The 14,157-nt window shown below is 46.6% G+C and overlaps 5 protein-coding genes across 5 annotated transcripts; 2 read left to right on the top strand and 3 right to left on the bottom strand.

The window, feature by feature from the left end:
• Window positions 1-891: 891 nt before the first annotated feature.
• On the bottom strand, window positions 892-1,399 carry EYB26_004354 (uncharacterized protein; the record flags this gene model as incomplete). Its single annotated transcript, XM_054263647.1, has 2 exons — window positions 892-1,028; window positions 1,078-1,399. The coding sequence occupies 2 exons, from the start codon at window positions 1,397-1,399 to the stop codon at window positions 892-894; spliced, it is 459 nt and encodes a 152-aa protein (XP_054119622.1).
• A 2,577-nt stretch (window positions 1,400-3,976) lies between these two features.
• Window positions 3,977-6,293, top strand: EYB26_004355 (uncharacterized protein; the record flags this gene model as incomplete). Its single annotated transcript, XM_054263648.1, has 8 exons — window positions 3,977-4,152; window positions 4,207-4,297; window positions 4,350-4,408; window positions 4,465-4,543; window positions 4,594-4,686; window positions 4,741-4,860; window positions 4,911-5,043; window positions 5,104-6,293. The coding sequence occupies 8 exons, from the start codon at window positions 3,977-3,979 to the stop codon at window positions 6,291-6,293; spliced, it is 1,941 nt and encodes a 646-aa protein (XP_054119623.1).
• A 381-nt stretch (window positions 6,294-6,674) lies between these two features.
• EYB26_004356 (uncharacterized protein) lies at window positions 6,675-9,101 on the top strand (the record flags this gene model as incomplete). The annotated part of the gene is made up of 4 exons (XM_054263649.1): window positions 6,675-7,515; window positions 7,974-7,981; window positions 8,220-8,556; window positions 8,635-9,101. 4 exons carry the CDS (start codon window positions 6,675-6,677, stop codon window positions 9,099-9,101), a joined length of 1,653 nt encoding a protein of 550 aa, XP_054119624.1.
• A 264-nt stretch (window positions 9,102-9,365) lies between these two features.
• On the bottom strand, window positions 9,366-11,192 carry EYB26_004357 (uncharacterized protein; the record flags this gene model as incomplete). The annotated part of the gene is made up of 3 exons (XM_054263650.1): window positions 9,366-10,210; window positions 10,265-10,953; window positions 11,035-11,192. 3 exons carry the CDS (start codon window positions 11,190-11,192, stop codon window positions 9,366-9,368), a joined length of 1,692 nt encoding a protein of 563 aa, XP_054119625.1.
• Window positions 11,193-11,733: 541 nt separating this feature from the next.
• Window positions 11,734-13,344, bottom strand: EYB26_004358 (uncharacterized protein; the record flags this gene model as incomplete). The annotated part of the gene is made up of 1 exon (XM_054263651.1): window positions 11,734-13,344. One exon carries the CDS (start codon window positions 13,342-13,344, stop codon window positions 11,734-11,736), a length of 1,611 nt encoding a protein of 536 aa, XP_054119626.1.
• Between the last annotated feature and the right edge of the window lie 813 nt (window positions 13,345-14,157).

Raw genomic sequence — 14,157 nt, forward strand, 5'->3', positions numbered from 1 at the left:
TGTAAGTAAATGAAAATACCGATGAATACCCAGGTAGCTACGTTGTTTGTCTGTTCTGCTAAAAATGGATCATTGTTGGGCTGTGATAGACTTGGTTGGAAGTCGTTGAGAGATGTGAGTATACGTCAATATTGATATAAATATATATATATATATATCCAAAGTGTCAATGCTACCTGTTGACATTTACACGTACATCTCGACCACTTTTTTTTTTCCTACACATGCCTAGGTATACTATTTGCTCATTAAATCAGACCTAATGATAAAGAGCAACATTGAAACTATGCAGTACCAAAGATGCTTATGATAAGTAAGTACATCGCCAATTTTGTTGGTGGGAATCACAGCTACAGCAATCCCTTTGGGTTCCAATCCGACAGCTACAGCACCTGTAAATCCTGAGATGGAGCACATAGGCAGAATACGTAGTTATACAAAGTTGTTAGTGAAAATGTTATGTTATTGTGCTATGTGTTTATCATTCGAAAAGACTTTGAAATCCTTGCTACATTTATTAGAAGGGGTAGGATGCTCAAAAGTGAGAATTGCAGGAACTACATTGGGAAAGCAAACTCCATATCTACATTTGGTCAAAAGAGCTTAAATATATTGCTAGACGATTCTGAACGTCAAATATTCTAGAATTAACGAGTTATGCCGAGACAATCTTTTATTACATTTATACCATCCTTCACCTAGCAGGCGAGGAAAACAAAGAAGACAAATGATAGAGAAACAAAAAGTATAAAAAGGAACCCCCTTGAAAATGTATCAATCCAAAATCCTCCACATCCCATTTACTCCAGCAATGCGCGATACATGACATTCAGCTAGATACGATAATTGACAGAGATAGAAGAGAAAACAGATAATTATACATAGAGCCCTTTACACAAGAGAACCAAGAGCAACGCAAGGAATGTTGAGTCCGACGAGATCGCTAGAGGAGTCGGCAGTGTTGCCCTGGCAGCAAGCAATGTTCTGCTTGCAGTGGTTGCTGATAAGATCGGTGGTACCGAGGAGGACTGTAGATTGTTAGTATGGAAAAGAGACACCAGAAGAGACCAGACTTACCATCGAGGTTGAGATTGGAGCACTTGTCAAAGAGACCGAGACCCTTGGCACCATTCTTGCCTCCGATAAGCTCCTTGAGGGCACCAGCAAGAGGGCCGGACTCAACCTCAACCTGGTCACCGGTGAAGGTGGTGTCATCGCAGCAAGCAACTTGGTTGTTGTTACCACAAGCAGCCTTGGCTTCCTCGACGGTAACACCTTGGTCAACAGGCCAGAAAGGTTGCTGCTTGCCCAACTCGCCACCCTTGGGAGGAGAAGGGCCAACGTTGGGAAGAGCGACTGCGGTAGCAGCGAGAGCAAGAAGAGCGGTAGTGAACTGCATTTTGATTTTTGTTGTTTGAAAAAGAAAACGAACGAATGTTCTTTCGAAAAAGTTGGTAAAAGTAAGGATGCTTGTCTGGAAGACTGCTCGGCAAAGAAGTGAATGCTTGAGAGAGTGTGATTGTGAGGATGAGAAGAAAAGTTGAGTTGAGATCGTACATTCAACACCCTTATATAGACGAAGGTGGAGAGGGTTTGGGCTTGCGATTATTTCGACCAAAGGGCTTGTGTGTATGCAAGAGTCGTGTATATTGTGTAGAAGACTGGCTGTGGAATGCAACATTCATTAGGAATTGTAATGAATTGTTGTGTGTTTGCGCGCTGTGATAGGCCCTGGAATGGGATCAAGGTAAGTTGTGGAATGGATCACCCTCCAACCACTCTAGGGAGAACCCTCTGCACGAGCCTTTAGATTCAGGAACACCACTCATATGCCGCAGCGCAGGTATGCTAATTTCAATTCTGCTTATCGCGTGTGGATTTCTCATTCATGACTGCGATCTTCCCCATCTCTAACGCCGCGGAAACAGGTGTGACTGCGAGATCGAGGCCTGATGATCTTCCTTTCTAGGGCCTGAATGCGTTTGAGTTTGCCCCATATCATGTGAATAGTTGTGCCTTCTTGACCCAATACGTGGACAGACATACCTTCATGGTAGTATTGCTGCAATTTTGTAGGTGCACTAAGAGACTCCGAGCACAGCTCCTATTGCGGCAAAGGTTTGAATTCCACCCAGTAGCTTGTTTTTTGTGAAGGGATGGCCTGTATACGCTATAGATACCTCCTATGAGCATTCGTCTCTGAAATTCCTAGGCTTACGGTAAGTAGACATAGGACTAAGCCCATACGTACTAGCAAACCTTCGTCTCCAGCTTATGCTTCGCTAACCCTACCCAATTGATAGCTAAGGTCACGCTTGGGTATTCCTGTCTAGCCTGTGATGTGCGTGGCGCGCCAAGCATCCTGGAATGCATTGCACTGATTGCAGGGCGGCTACTACTGTAGAATTGCTATATGCAAGGACTGCACGAGGGATGGCGGGATACAGCCAGTCAGAGACTCGTACCATCGTCTCCGCGAGAATTAAGCATTGACTTCGACGAATAGCAATTTGGAATTTTGGGTGAGCAGTTCACTGTCTTGTCCAAGCTTCTGTAAATAGGGAGAGAGCTATAAGAAAAGGTATGTCAGATTATTTGTTAGCAATGCGGACGGAAACGTAAGCAGGTTTGGTGTTTTCGGCTGAGAATGATCGGCCCTCATTGTAGGAACGAGGAATAGCAGAATAATGTGTGTATGAAATGGGTAGCCGCTAGATATCCATCAGTACTGTTGCAATGTTCGTAGTCAGTTTTAATCAAGCCTAGGAGGTCTCTTGTGGAAGCATTTGAGATCTACATTAACGGGCTCATAGTGACTACGATAAGCTTTATGGAGTTTCTCATCGGATCAAGGCATGTCCCAAAGTAAAATCGCAATAGTCTTGCTTGCATTTCTGTTGTAGAAAATATTGTCGACAAAAAACAAACAAGGCATGGACCACAACCTGTCAAGGAAGGGTAGGAAAGGCTCTACCTTGACCTTAAGTTCACGAAAGAAACTTTTTATCCCTCCGTTGAGGCAAACAAGATAATAGAATCGCTCTATTGCATGCTATCTCAACCGACGAACTTATGATACCGGACTCGATTTGCATGGAGCTGAATCTTGTTCAAGACCAACGAACGATAGGGCATGATTCTGGAGTAATCCGATGCCATTCAGTCGGGTTATTTTGTTGACTTGTTAGGGTAAGTTTATCTGCTGTCAATTTTAATGTCTGCGTTCTTATTTTGTCGAATGTCAGTTGTTTTGCTGTTATTTGTCTCACAACACTATAGATCTCTCATATCCAGGCGCACTGGGCTGCCTGCTATCTGTCATACAAGGCTAGTCCCTTTTGACCTTGGCCTTGCTTGATTTGCACCCAGAGAAATCCAAGTTCTTCAGCCCTCATCCAATGTTACCAACGTCGCAGGGACATATTGAATCATTAGGGCGGTGATATTGACTGAAGATTGGAGCATAGCCAGTTGTGACAGCTGATCAACCTATAACAGAGTACGGGAGCTTCCTGGAATTTTGTTCCAATCTCGCTCACGGAATCTCTGTCAATTGACGGCGCTCTGTTCTATGCGTCCAACAAGTATCATACAAGATTAAAGATGTCTCTCGCTTACCATTAACTGACTCGGCATTGGTCCCCTCAGCACCCAACCCCAACAGCCAACGATAGTGGTGAGCTAATGAAAGATCACCAACAAATGGACCCTTTCCTGTTTAATATAGGCTGAAATCGCCTGGTTTGCGAAAGCCGAATTGGCATCTCAGCCCCGGCTTTATGGTGCGGGGAACATCGATGATTGGGGTAATTCACCCATACGTTAGTCGGCATATCGGTATAGACTAGCCGACTTATATTGCCTGGTTGTATAACTTTTATTGACATGCGAGTCGTGACACCGATGAAGATCTGGATTTATGATTTTTGGTTTTGTTTATATACAAACATTCAATGGAAAGAATTGGCTTGTAGCCATGCGTTCTTTATCCTCCTGCGGCCTTCGCACCTTTCGAAAATCTAATCTCAAAACATCTATCTGCCAATATGGACAACAGTCTGCTCGAAATTTCGGATCAAGCTCTATTCAAGGCTACGCCAATATCACATCTGCTTCGATCAATAGAACGAATGTCATAGACCATCAATATGAGTAGGTAGATTGATGGGCCACTCTTAGTTTTCTGCCAATTGCTGATCTATATAGTGCTCTCGTGGTGGGAGCAGGAGGAGCAGGTCTGCGCGCAGCCCTGGGTCTCGCTCAGAGCGGACTCGAGACTGCTTGTCTCACTAAGCTGGTGAGCATGTCTCTCTGTATTCGTCTTACTCTGTTAATGAATTGAGACGCAGTTTCCCACACGGTCTCACACTGTTGCCGCGCAAGGTGGAATCAATGCCGCACTTGGAAAGTAGGTGTTCCAACGAACGCGGGATGCGGACCTGTTCACTGACTATTAGGGCTCAGTATGCAAGACGACGACTGGAGATGGCACATGTACGATACAGTCAAAGGCTCAGACTGGCTGGGAGACCAAGATGCAATCGTATGTCCGCATACTCCCACCGTGTTGGAGCTTAATTGACAACTCAATAGCATTATATGTGCAAAGAAGCGCCCCGTGCAATCCTAGAACTCGAAGCTTATGGAATGCCATTCTCCAGGACCGCTGAAGGCAAGATATATCAGGTTCGATAACCTTCCGATGACCAATAAGGAATCTTGAACTTACCATTATGGTAGAGACCACTGGGCGGCCAATCGCTCAATTATGGAAAGGGTGGACAAGCGTTTCGGACTGCATGTGCTGCTGATCGTACTGGTCATGCACTACTTCATACTCTCTATGGGCAGTCTTTGAAGGTGTGTAGTCTTTCGCGTGGTGGGCTGCCCAGTGCTAATCTGGAAAACAGCACAACTGCAACTTCCTCGTTGAATACTTTGCTCTGGACTTGATGATGGTTGATGGTGTCTGCATTGGTGTGACTGCTATTGATATGGAGACTGGGACACTTCATCGGATCTTTAGCCGCAACACTATTCTAGGTTCGTTAGTTATCGGTCTACTCCAGGTTATGTAAAACGAGGCTGAGCTGATATGGATAGCTACTGGTGGTTACGGACGTGCTTACTTCTCTTGTACTTCCGCTCACACCAGTACTGGCGACGGTTGTGCCATGGTATCAAGAGCTGGTCTCCCTCTGCAAGACATGGAATTCATCCAATTCCATCCCAGCGGAATATACGGCGCAGGGGTGCTAATAACCGAAGGAGCGCGAGGAGAAGGTGGCTTCTTACTAAACTCTGAAGGTGAAAGATTCATGGAGAACTATGCACCTACAGCAAAAGACTTGGCTAGCAGAGATGTTGTATCGCGATCCATGAATATCGAAATCAGGGAAGGGCGCGGTGTTGGACCCGAGAAAGATCATATATATCTACAACTCTCGCATCTGCCTCGAGAACTTATTCTTGAGAAATTACCTGGTATTGCAGAGACTGCGTCGATATTTTCAGGCATCGACATTACCGTGGATCCCATCCCCGTTTTGCCAACGGTGCATTATTGCATGGGCGGTATTCCGACAAACTATCACGGCCAAGTCTTGGATGTTGACACCTCGTCGAATACAGAACATACAGTCCCTGGCCTTTACGCGATTGGCGAAGCTGCCTGTGTCAGTGTTCATGGAGCGAACAGGCTAGGCGCAAACTCATTATTAGACTTGGTTGTCTTTGGTCGCGCCGCCGCGCACCACATTGCTAGCAACAACAAGAAGGGGATGAAACATACTCCTACTCCGGATGATATCGGCATATCCTCTTTTGACGACCTGGATCGATTACGCACAGCAAACGGCACCAGACTAACCGCCGAACTGAGAACGTCGCTACAAAAATCAATGCAAACAGATGTTGCCGTCTTTCGTACCCAGAACTCACTAAACGAAGGCATCAACTCTGTACAGGATATTGAGCGCGCATTCCGAGATGATGTCTGCGTTAAAGATCGGTCATTGATCTGGAATTCAGATTTGATTGAGACCCTAGAGACGCGCAATCTGATGACGTGTGCAGCGCAAACTGCCAAAGCCGCGCTGGAACGGAAGGAGAGTCGTGGAAGTCATGCGCGAGAAGACTTTAATGGGCGCGATGATGATAACTATATGAAACACACATTGACCTGGCAGAGCAGGGAAGCAGAGGAGATTAGGGTAGGATATCGAGATGTGGTATTCAAGACGTTGGATCAGGAGGAGTGTGCGACAGTGCCGCCGACGAAGCGGTCATACTGATTCGGACAGCAACAGAACAACACTAGAATATATCGATATTTAGCATAGTCATGGAATACTATGAGTAGATGGAGGAATCAATGAGATGAGGCAGGTTGGACCGGACCGTAGATGACGTAGAATATACAGACATCCCAAACGGGTTAGCGTATGTAGTGGATTGATCTCCACTCGATTTGATCTTAACCAACCACTTCTCTGTCGCGCTCTCTTCTCTCTTAGAGATCCTCTCATCTGTTCAACTATAACTGATCAGATAACTTGCGAAGCTGGTACACTGGTTTGAGCTCGCTTTGGTTTTGTTTTTGTGCTGAATAACTTCAATATAGATCAAGAGCTTTCATTTCACCAGTTGTGCAAGTCTACTAATCTCAAGGGGAAATGGTCGAGGACGATCGCTCTCCTGTCGCGACTACGGCGGATAGTCCTTCCGCGAGCGCATCGAACACAGAGCAACAGACTGCCGAGTCGTCGAGGACGGAGCGGAAAGAAACAAACAAAGTGGAAGAAAACAATGGAGGAGAGAACGATAAGCAGAGTAATCCCGAAGCTGAGGACGAGAAGCAAGGTGAGGACAGACTTGAAGAAAAAGAGGAGGAAGAAGAGAACAAAGCTACCGCAGAAGAAGATGCGCCACCATTGCCAGACGAAGAAGTACCGCCACTTCCCGACGAGGTGCCTCCAGGCCAAGACACAGAAGGGGACGATGGATGGGAGCCAGTCTGGGACGCAAATGCACAGGCATTCTATTTCTACAATCGGATTACTGGGGTATCGCAATGGGAAAACCCTCGCGTACCGGATGCTGCCGCTGCTGCTGCAACGGCTCAAACAAGTCAAACGGAGGTCGAACCAGTCGCCCTTGGAGGAGGCTACAATCCCGCAATTCACGGCGATTACGATCCTACGGCTCCATATGCCCAACAATACGAACCAGATACGCAACAATCACACGCCGCGACAGCAGGCCAATTACAATCCTACGCCGCCACGGGTGCATTCAATCGCTTCACAGGCCGATGGCAAGACTCAACATTGACACCCGAGAACTTCAATGACGAGAATAAATCGCGACGGCAAATGAATGCTTATTTTGATGTTGATGCTGCCGCGAATAGTCATGATGGGAGAAGTCTCAAGGCTGAGCGGAGTGGAAAGAAGCTTAGCAAGGCTGAAGTTAAGGCTTTTCGGGAGAAGAGGAGAGAGCGAAAGGAGGAGAAGCGTCGCGCTTGGTTAAGGGATTGATCATTGTACTCATATCACCTGGGACCTGGATTTATTCTTGAAGATCATGTTGTTGAAGTCGTGACGTGTTAGCATTGGCGATTATGATGTTTTCCATGTTGTATTATTCTGTATCATTTTTGGGCGTTTTGGCTGGGTTTGGTTCTGCATTGGATTGGAGTTTTATCAACAAGACACAGATAAGTCTTGTTGAGCTATTACCATAGCTATATGTCAAGATTCTTGTACTACAGAAAAATATATTTATCTTTACTTGTATTCAAGCTTGAATGTATGTCACCGCAATCACTTCTACTCCATCATTTGAAGGTCACGTGGAGATACCGCGATAGCCACATGCTTTTTATCGCAACTTTTTTTTTCCTCGTTCAAGATCTTGGCTTAACCTTTAAAAGTGCAGTTCAGAATAGAGGTAAACTCTTTTTCGTCTTGAAGATCGAAAGGTATGAACATGTTGAAGCTTTAATAGCAATTTTTCCCCTTAATGCACCATCGAGACGTTGTTTTCGATACCCAGTTGTCTTCCCCTCACTTTTATATATACACACCCCGCTACTGGTATAGCAAAAGCTACCGTTTTTTTCTGTCTACTTGCACAGTACCTGCACACGATTCAAGCAAAATTCTGCATTACAATCTTAGTCACATACGTTGCAAAACTCAATACTAACTCAATTACAGCTCTACAACCTCCCCAAACCTTACATTCCATCCACGCCACCAGCGACAAACCGCGAGAACAAGAAGCTTCCAACAAGAAAGACAAAAAAAATGTCGAAAGCATACACCACCAACCCTCCAGCCCCTGTGGCCCTCTCCTTCGACGAAATCGACGAACTCATTTACAACGCCCGCCTTGGCGACATTTCGGGCTTGAAAGACGAAATCTCAAAATCTGCTGCGGAACACAACGTCTCTGCATCGACGATAATCAGATCTGCTCTGGATACCGAGGAGGAGAGTGAAGGTGGCACTGGAGCTTGTCTTTTGCATTGGCCTGCTGCGAATGGGAATGTTGGTACGTTGGCCGTCCCTCCGTTTATTTTGTTTTTTTTTTTCTTCTCAAAAGAGGTGAGAGAGTGCTGATGGTTCTTAGAACTTTTGAATTATCTATTACAAACCCTCACAGCACCCGAGGCGGGTCTCACCCCTGAAGAATTCGCATCTTTCATCAACTACCGCAATTACACAGGCAACACACCCCTGCACTGGGCCGCCCTAAACACGCATCTGGACTGCGTCAAGGCCCTCGTTGAAGCTGGTGCGGACATAAGCCTCAAGAACGACGCGGGCCACGATGCACTCTTCCTCGCTGAGCGCGCAGATTGGTCCGTTGTCGACGAAGATGATAACGACGACAGCAATAATAATGAGAAAGAAGAAGAGATTGAGATTGAGTTGAATGCACAAAAAGAAGAAGAAGATGATGGAAAGCCGGCGCCGCCCCCGACGAAAGCCAGGCTGGTGGTCGAGTGGTTGTTGAGTTGTGATAAGGGTGCTGGGTTTGAGGAGCCTGTTGGCAATAAACAGGAAGAAGACGCAAAGATGGAGGATGCTCAATAGGAAAAAGAGAGGACGTGAGATAGATACCCCGGTAATTCTTTAGAGGCAGGAGTATATAACAAGAGGGAACATTAATGCAGATGAAAGGCCATGTGATATCCTCCTATTTGATGCTATGTAGCATTGAATCATGCTTGATTTTGTAAAAATTTACCTATGTACAGAAAGGTCAAATCTCTATCTACTTTCTTTCTTCCCATAAGCCATTAACAATACTTAATAAATTAATTAAACATAGACCCCGAAGTGGTTGAGACCAAGAAATTAATCTTTTCGAATCTTATTCCTCTCCGCCATGGAGGAACTCGATGATGACGACAAAGAAGAGATCCGCCCGACAGTCGTACTACTGCTATTCGAGTACGACGAATCCTTGACATTTCGCAGAATATTAGGCCGCGCGGAACGATCAACTTCACGCGCTTTCGTATCCCACAGCGACACTCGGAAAGATCGGTTGCGCCATGTCACCGTTGACCCGCCATAGACGGCCCAGAACCAAATTGGGAAAGCGAGGGATTCACGGATCGTCCATGCCGCGAGCCATTGTCGAAAGGGGCGTCGCGAGGTTTTATCTGCGGATGATTTCAATGGTCTTGCGAATGGGGGCGTGTTTGAGTCGATTTCGACGGTGGAGCCAGAATGGAGTTTGAGGTATAATGTCCAATCGACCATGCACCATATAAAAATGCTACTGGCCCACATCAAGAAAAAGGTAGGCCATCGCTGGAGGTAGGTGGCTATTTCAGTGTAGCCACGGCTTTCGAGGTATTTGGCGACTACTGTACTCATGCCAAATGCGCCGTATAGCGAGCAGACGATTGATTCAGTCCCCGGCTCAACAAGGGTCGCCGCCAAAACGGTAAACTTGCGTACACGGAGCCAGCGGACTCGTCGCGCAATATAAGCCTTGACGCTCATGTTGGCGACGGGCTGAAATGCAAAGTCTCCAAAGACCATGCCGTGTTTGCCAAGTGGTTTCTTGGATTCTTTCTCTTCCTGCACTTTGTTCCTCCATAACCAGTCGCCGATGATGTGGTCTTCACATAGTTGGTCGGAAACCCAGTCAATGCCCGGGTTGCGAGCAGGGCCTTGAACGGGTGACGTATCTGGATTCTTGGTGAGATCGTTCAGATGGGATTTTCGAAACATGTTCGATTTACCCACGATGCATGGTGCAATGGACACGGTGTTTATGGCAGTATACATTTTCGCATGCGACGACGAGAGGAAAAGTTCCTCGAGACGGCCGCCTCCTTCCTTGAGTATCGAGGTCGTCCTGTCGGCACCCGATTTATGCACACCATTCCTATTCGCGGCGAGTAAAGGCTGCGACTCGCCCGTCAATGCGTCCTCGGGGTCGACGTTGACTGCAATCGGGAGATGATGCACAAACTTATATCGTTTCCCACCGTAACCACACAGCTTATCAACCATTCGACCGCACACACCTGTTCCGACCCAGACATTACAGTCTATAATCCAAATGATATCCCCTTTAGCTTCTCTGTACGCACGGCTCATGTTGCGGATCTTCGGGTTTGGGCCCATGGGATAGGTGCTTTCCTCCTGGAGAAGCGGGTCTTCTTCTTCAACGTATATGCGCACATCGCATGTGGCCGAGAAGTCTTGGACTAATTTTTCGAGTATAGGAAATGCCGGGTCAGCTCTTGTAGATACGCAAATACACGTCGTCAGTTTGTCGCGGGGATAGTCTTGTCGTAATGTTGACGCAAGGCATTCGTATAGGTATGGCTCGATGCCTTTTACGGGTCGGATGGTGGTGACATGGGGAGCGTCAAAGGAACTCGCAGACTTTGATCTGGGGGGCACATTGGAATAGAGCCTCCGTCTAAACCACTCAGCTCATTAGACCCCATGTTCAGAAAAAGAGGTGGATTATCCAGCGGACTTGCAAGGGGTGGTTACTCACATCTGCAAATACCCCAAAGCACACACAAACACCACCAGCAAATACCACGCAATGGCAACCAATCCGGCACTCTCAATCACCCATTGTAGATCGTCCGATGAACTTCCGGCCGCCGCGCGTTGGAAGACAGCGGAGGAGCTCAGCGGAATTGCTATCATGAGCGGCGGGACAGCGTAGTCGGACACAACAGCAACAAATCAAGCATTTGTAGAAATGGGGACACTTGTGTTCGGCGTTCGAGGAACAAAAGATACGTATTATGTAGTAGATTGCAAAAGAAAGAAAAAGGAGAAAGAGAGGTTAAAATCCAGGCACAGAAACTGTAATAATATTTTGGAGTAACTGGACGAACTGGAAGGTTAAATCAAGGTGGATCCTTACCGTTGTTACCATAGGGTACTATTTTCATTTCGGATGCTTCGGTTGATGTCGCTGTTTTCCTCCCGTTTCAGCTGGAATTAACTTAGTCGGTCAATTAAGACTTCGATCGACCTTGGCTCGTGATTCAGCTGTGCTACTTAATACAAGCTATTATTCGTGGGGACGTGGGCTGTGTCCGACCCTCGAGATCCCGTCGGATTTGTTATAGTAGTTAGTTACTGTAGGTAGTAGGTAGTTACTAGGAAGTACGAACTCTGTTTCTGCTTTGACAACAAGCCGTTTATTCCATTTAACTAACTTATAGTAAAGTTTAGCTAGTTATGTCTTTTTCTTTTTTCGGACAAAACTAGCATTTAGAACATTAACCCCTCCTTCTTTGGGATTTTCCACCGGTTTGTCTGCATTGCTTGTTTGCTCAGCTTCAGCTTCGACACTGGTTGTCGTCGTAGGTTCAACCCCCTTCTTCCGTTTCCGAACAATAAGCCCTGAACCGATCGTCTGCGTCGGAACTGCTGGTTGTGTTGTTTCGAGTATTTGCCTTCTGCCAGTAACCTTGACTCCCCACCAGAGAACATCTGCAACCGATGCCACTTTACGAATCCAGGCCATGGTGCCCTTCATAGCGAGTTCTTCTGTCTCAAAATCTTGATCTAGTAGCACGTCATTTGCAAGTTTGTAATCTTCCTCGCTCAATATAATTTCTCCTCTGCCTATTTCAGGCCAGTAGAAAGCACTGCTTTTAGCCTCCGATGCACCTGTAGATGGTTGGGGTTTCTCATGTTGTAAAGGGGGTAATGATCTGTCGTCAAATTTCGCTTCTGCGGAAGTTGTAGCAGCAGCGATTTTGTCCCCCTCGGATTGTATCTTCTCTTTCGTATCAGGAGCCACTTCTGTTGCGCCCTGACTCACCAGTTTATCCGAACTGAGCAACCCAGGCGGATTGATAACCAGCCACAAAAACCCAACGAGTCTACCCGCAGAGCACTCCTGTCGAAAAGACATCATCTCCCAAAACTGTTCCAACGATCTAACACTTCGCCAATGACCGGGTTTGTCTGTCTCAGAACCGGCCTTTGAAGTGGTAGACAACTCATCATCCAAGTCATCCAAAAACCGCGCCTTGGGATCATCCGGAAACCGTGGAACAAGACATCTCGGCGGCGCGTCCGGGTGACTACATATCTGACTCAGAGGATACGACACGCGCCATCTGGGATGATTTTGATTATCATCCGATCGTGCTGTAGGTGGGAAGAACGCGCGACTCTCGTATTGATCACATCCGGGCACGAGTAGATATGCAGTCGCAGAGCTTTTCACACTTTCCATATTCCCGTTCTCTTTGGTCTCTTGCTGCTGCTGTCGAGACTCGGCAGTATGCTCACGAAGTAACGGATCAGCAGCCCGGCACCACCACTTAATCAATCCCCGATCATCCAAGACATGTTTCCGCTCGTTATCCACACTGCCGGGGAAAAGATACTGATTCTGCGCTCGCGCGAACAGCGAGAGAACCAACCTCACGCCCGGCCTCTGATACGAACGCGCCAAAAAAGATATAAAAGTAGTAGTCAACGACCTCAACAACGAAATCTTGGGCGCAGTTGTTTGGCGGGAAGTCGACAAATGCACGTATCCAGTTGAATCTGCCTTGGACACAAACAGCGTTGTAAGGCGGTCAGTCGTATAGACATAAACCTCCACACCCAGAATCGCTATCTCATCATCAACAATATCTTCGCTGTGATTCTTGTTGACGGTCACAATCAAGAAATGAGACTCGCAGTAGGTGAGTTCGGGGTCCTGGCCAGGCGGCGCGGAGAAGATCGCCTCGCACCGTGTTGGTGTTGTGGAGATGTGACGGACGTTGAGCTGGATGCCCAGAGGCAGAACCTCAGCTAAGAGGTCTTCCAGCCGTGGTGTAGCCATTATTATTAGGGGTAAGAGGCATTACTACCGGTGCATAATTGATTTAAATGTGGGTTGGTGAATTGTCAGGTTCTCCTTGATCCATGTCGTGGTTGCTTCCAAGGTTGCTCCTTCATCGAGGCTGGGCCGGCGTGTGATTGGACGGTTGATTTGAGGTCACGTGCTGTGTATCGATTGACGGCGAGATTTCACGCTAGTACTAATCCGTCTGATAAACAGGAGGAACGATAAGGGCTGGTAATAATTGATATTGATGCACACACTCAAACATATCTTGCTAGGGATTTTAATCCTTTTTATATATTAAATATTAGCACAAAAGAACCGAGCAAAAGCAAGGGCTTCTGAGTTGATGCAAACATAGCAAACATGAGTAGTTACGTAGTTTTTAGCACGTGAACAGAATCAACGACTTAACATGATCTAACTTACTACGCACAACTCGACTCGCTCCAGTCCAAACCCTTTGATTCTCTTCACATTCACGCGATTTGATTTCCTAAGCCATAGCTACACTCAAGAAGTATCATTGAAATGACCAGCACAACCTCACGTCTCTGTACAAGGCCCAACACCTTGTTGACAACGATTCGCGATGAAAACATCGTCTCCGACGAAGTATCAGCGAAATTTCTGAGCACTTGCAAGATAAGGCTGATTCCACATATTTTTCAAGTAACAGAAGATGAGTCGAATTACAGTTCTTTGTACCTGAGTCACGATCCTCCCATTCTTTTTGCTCCGTTACCCAAATCGGCCATCGACGATCATCCGTTTGATCACACGAATTGTAATAATCCGTCGACCGGGAAA

Source organism: Talaromyces marneffei, chromosome 3, assembly GCF_009556855.1.
Source record: "Talaromyces marneffei chromosome 3, complete sequence".
Lineage (NCBI taxonomy): Eukaryota > Fungi > Ascomycota > Eurotiomycetes > Eurotiales > Trichocomaceae > Talaromyces > Talaromyces marneffei.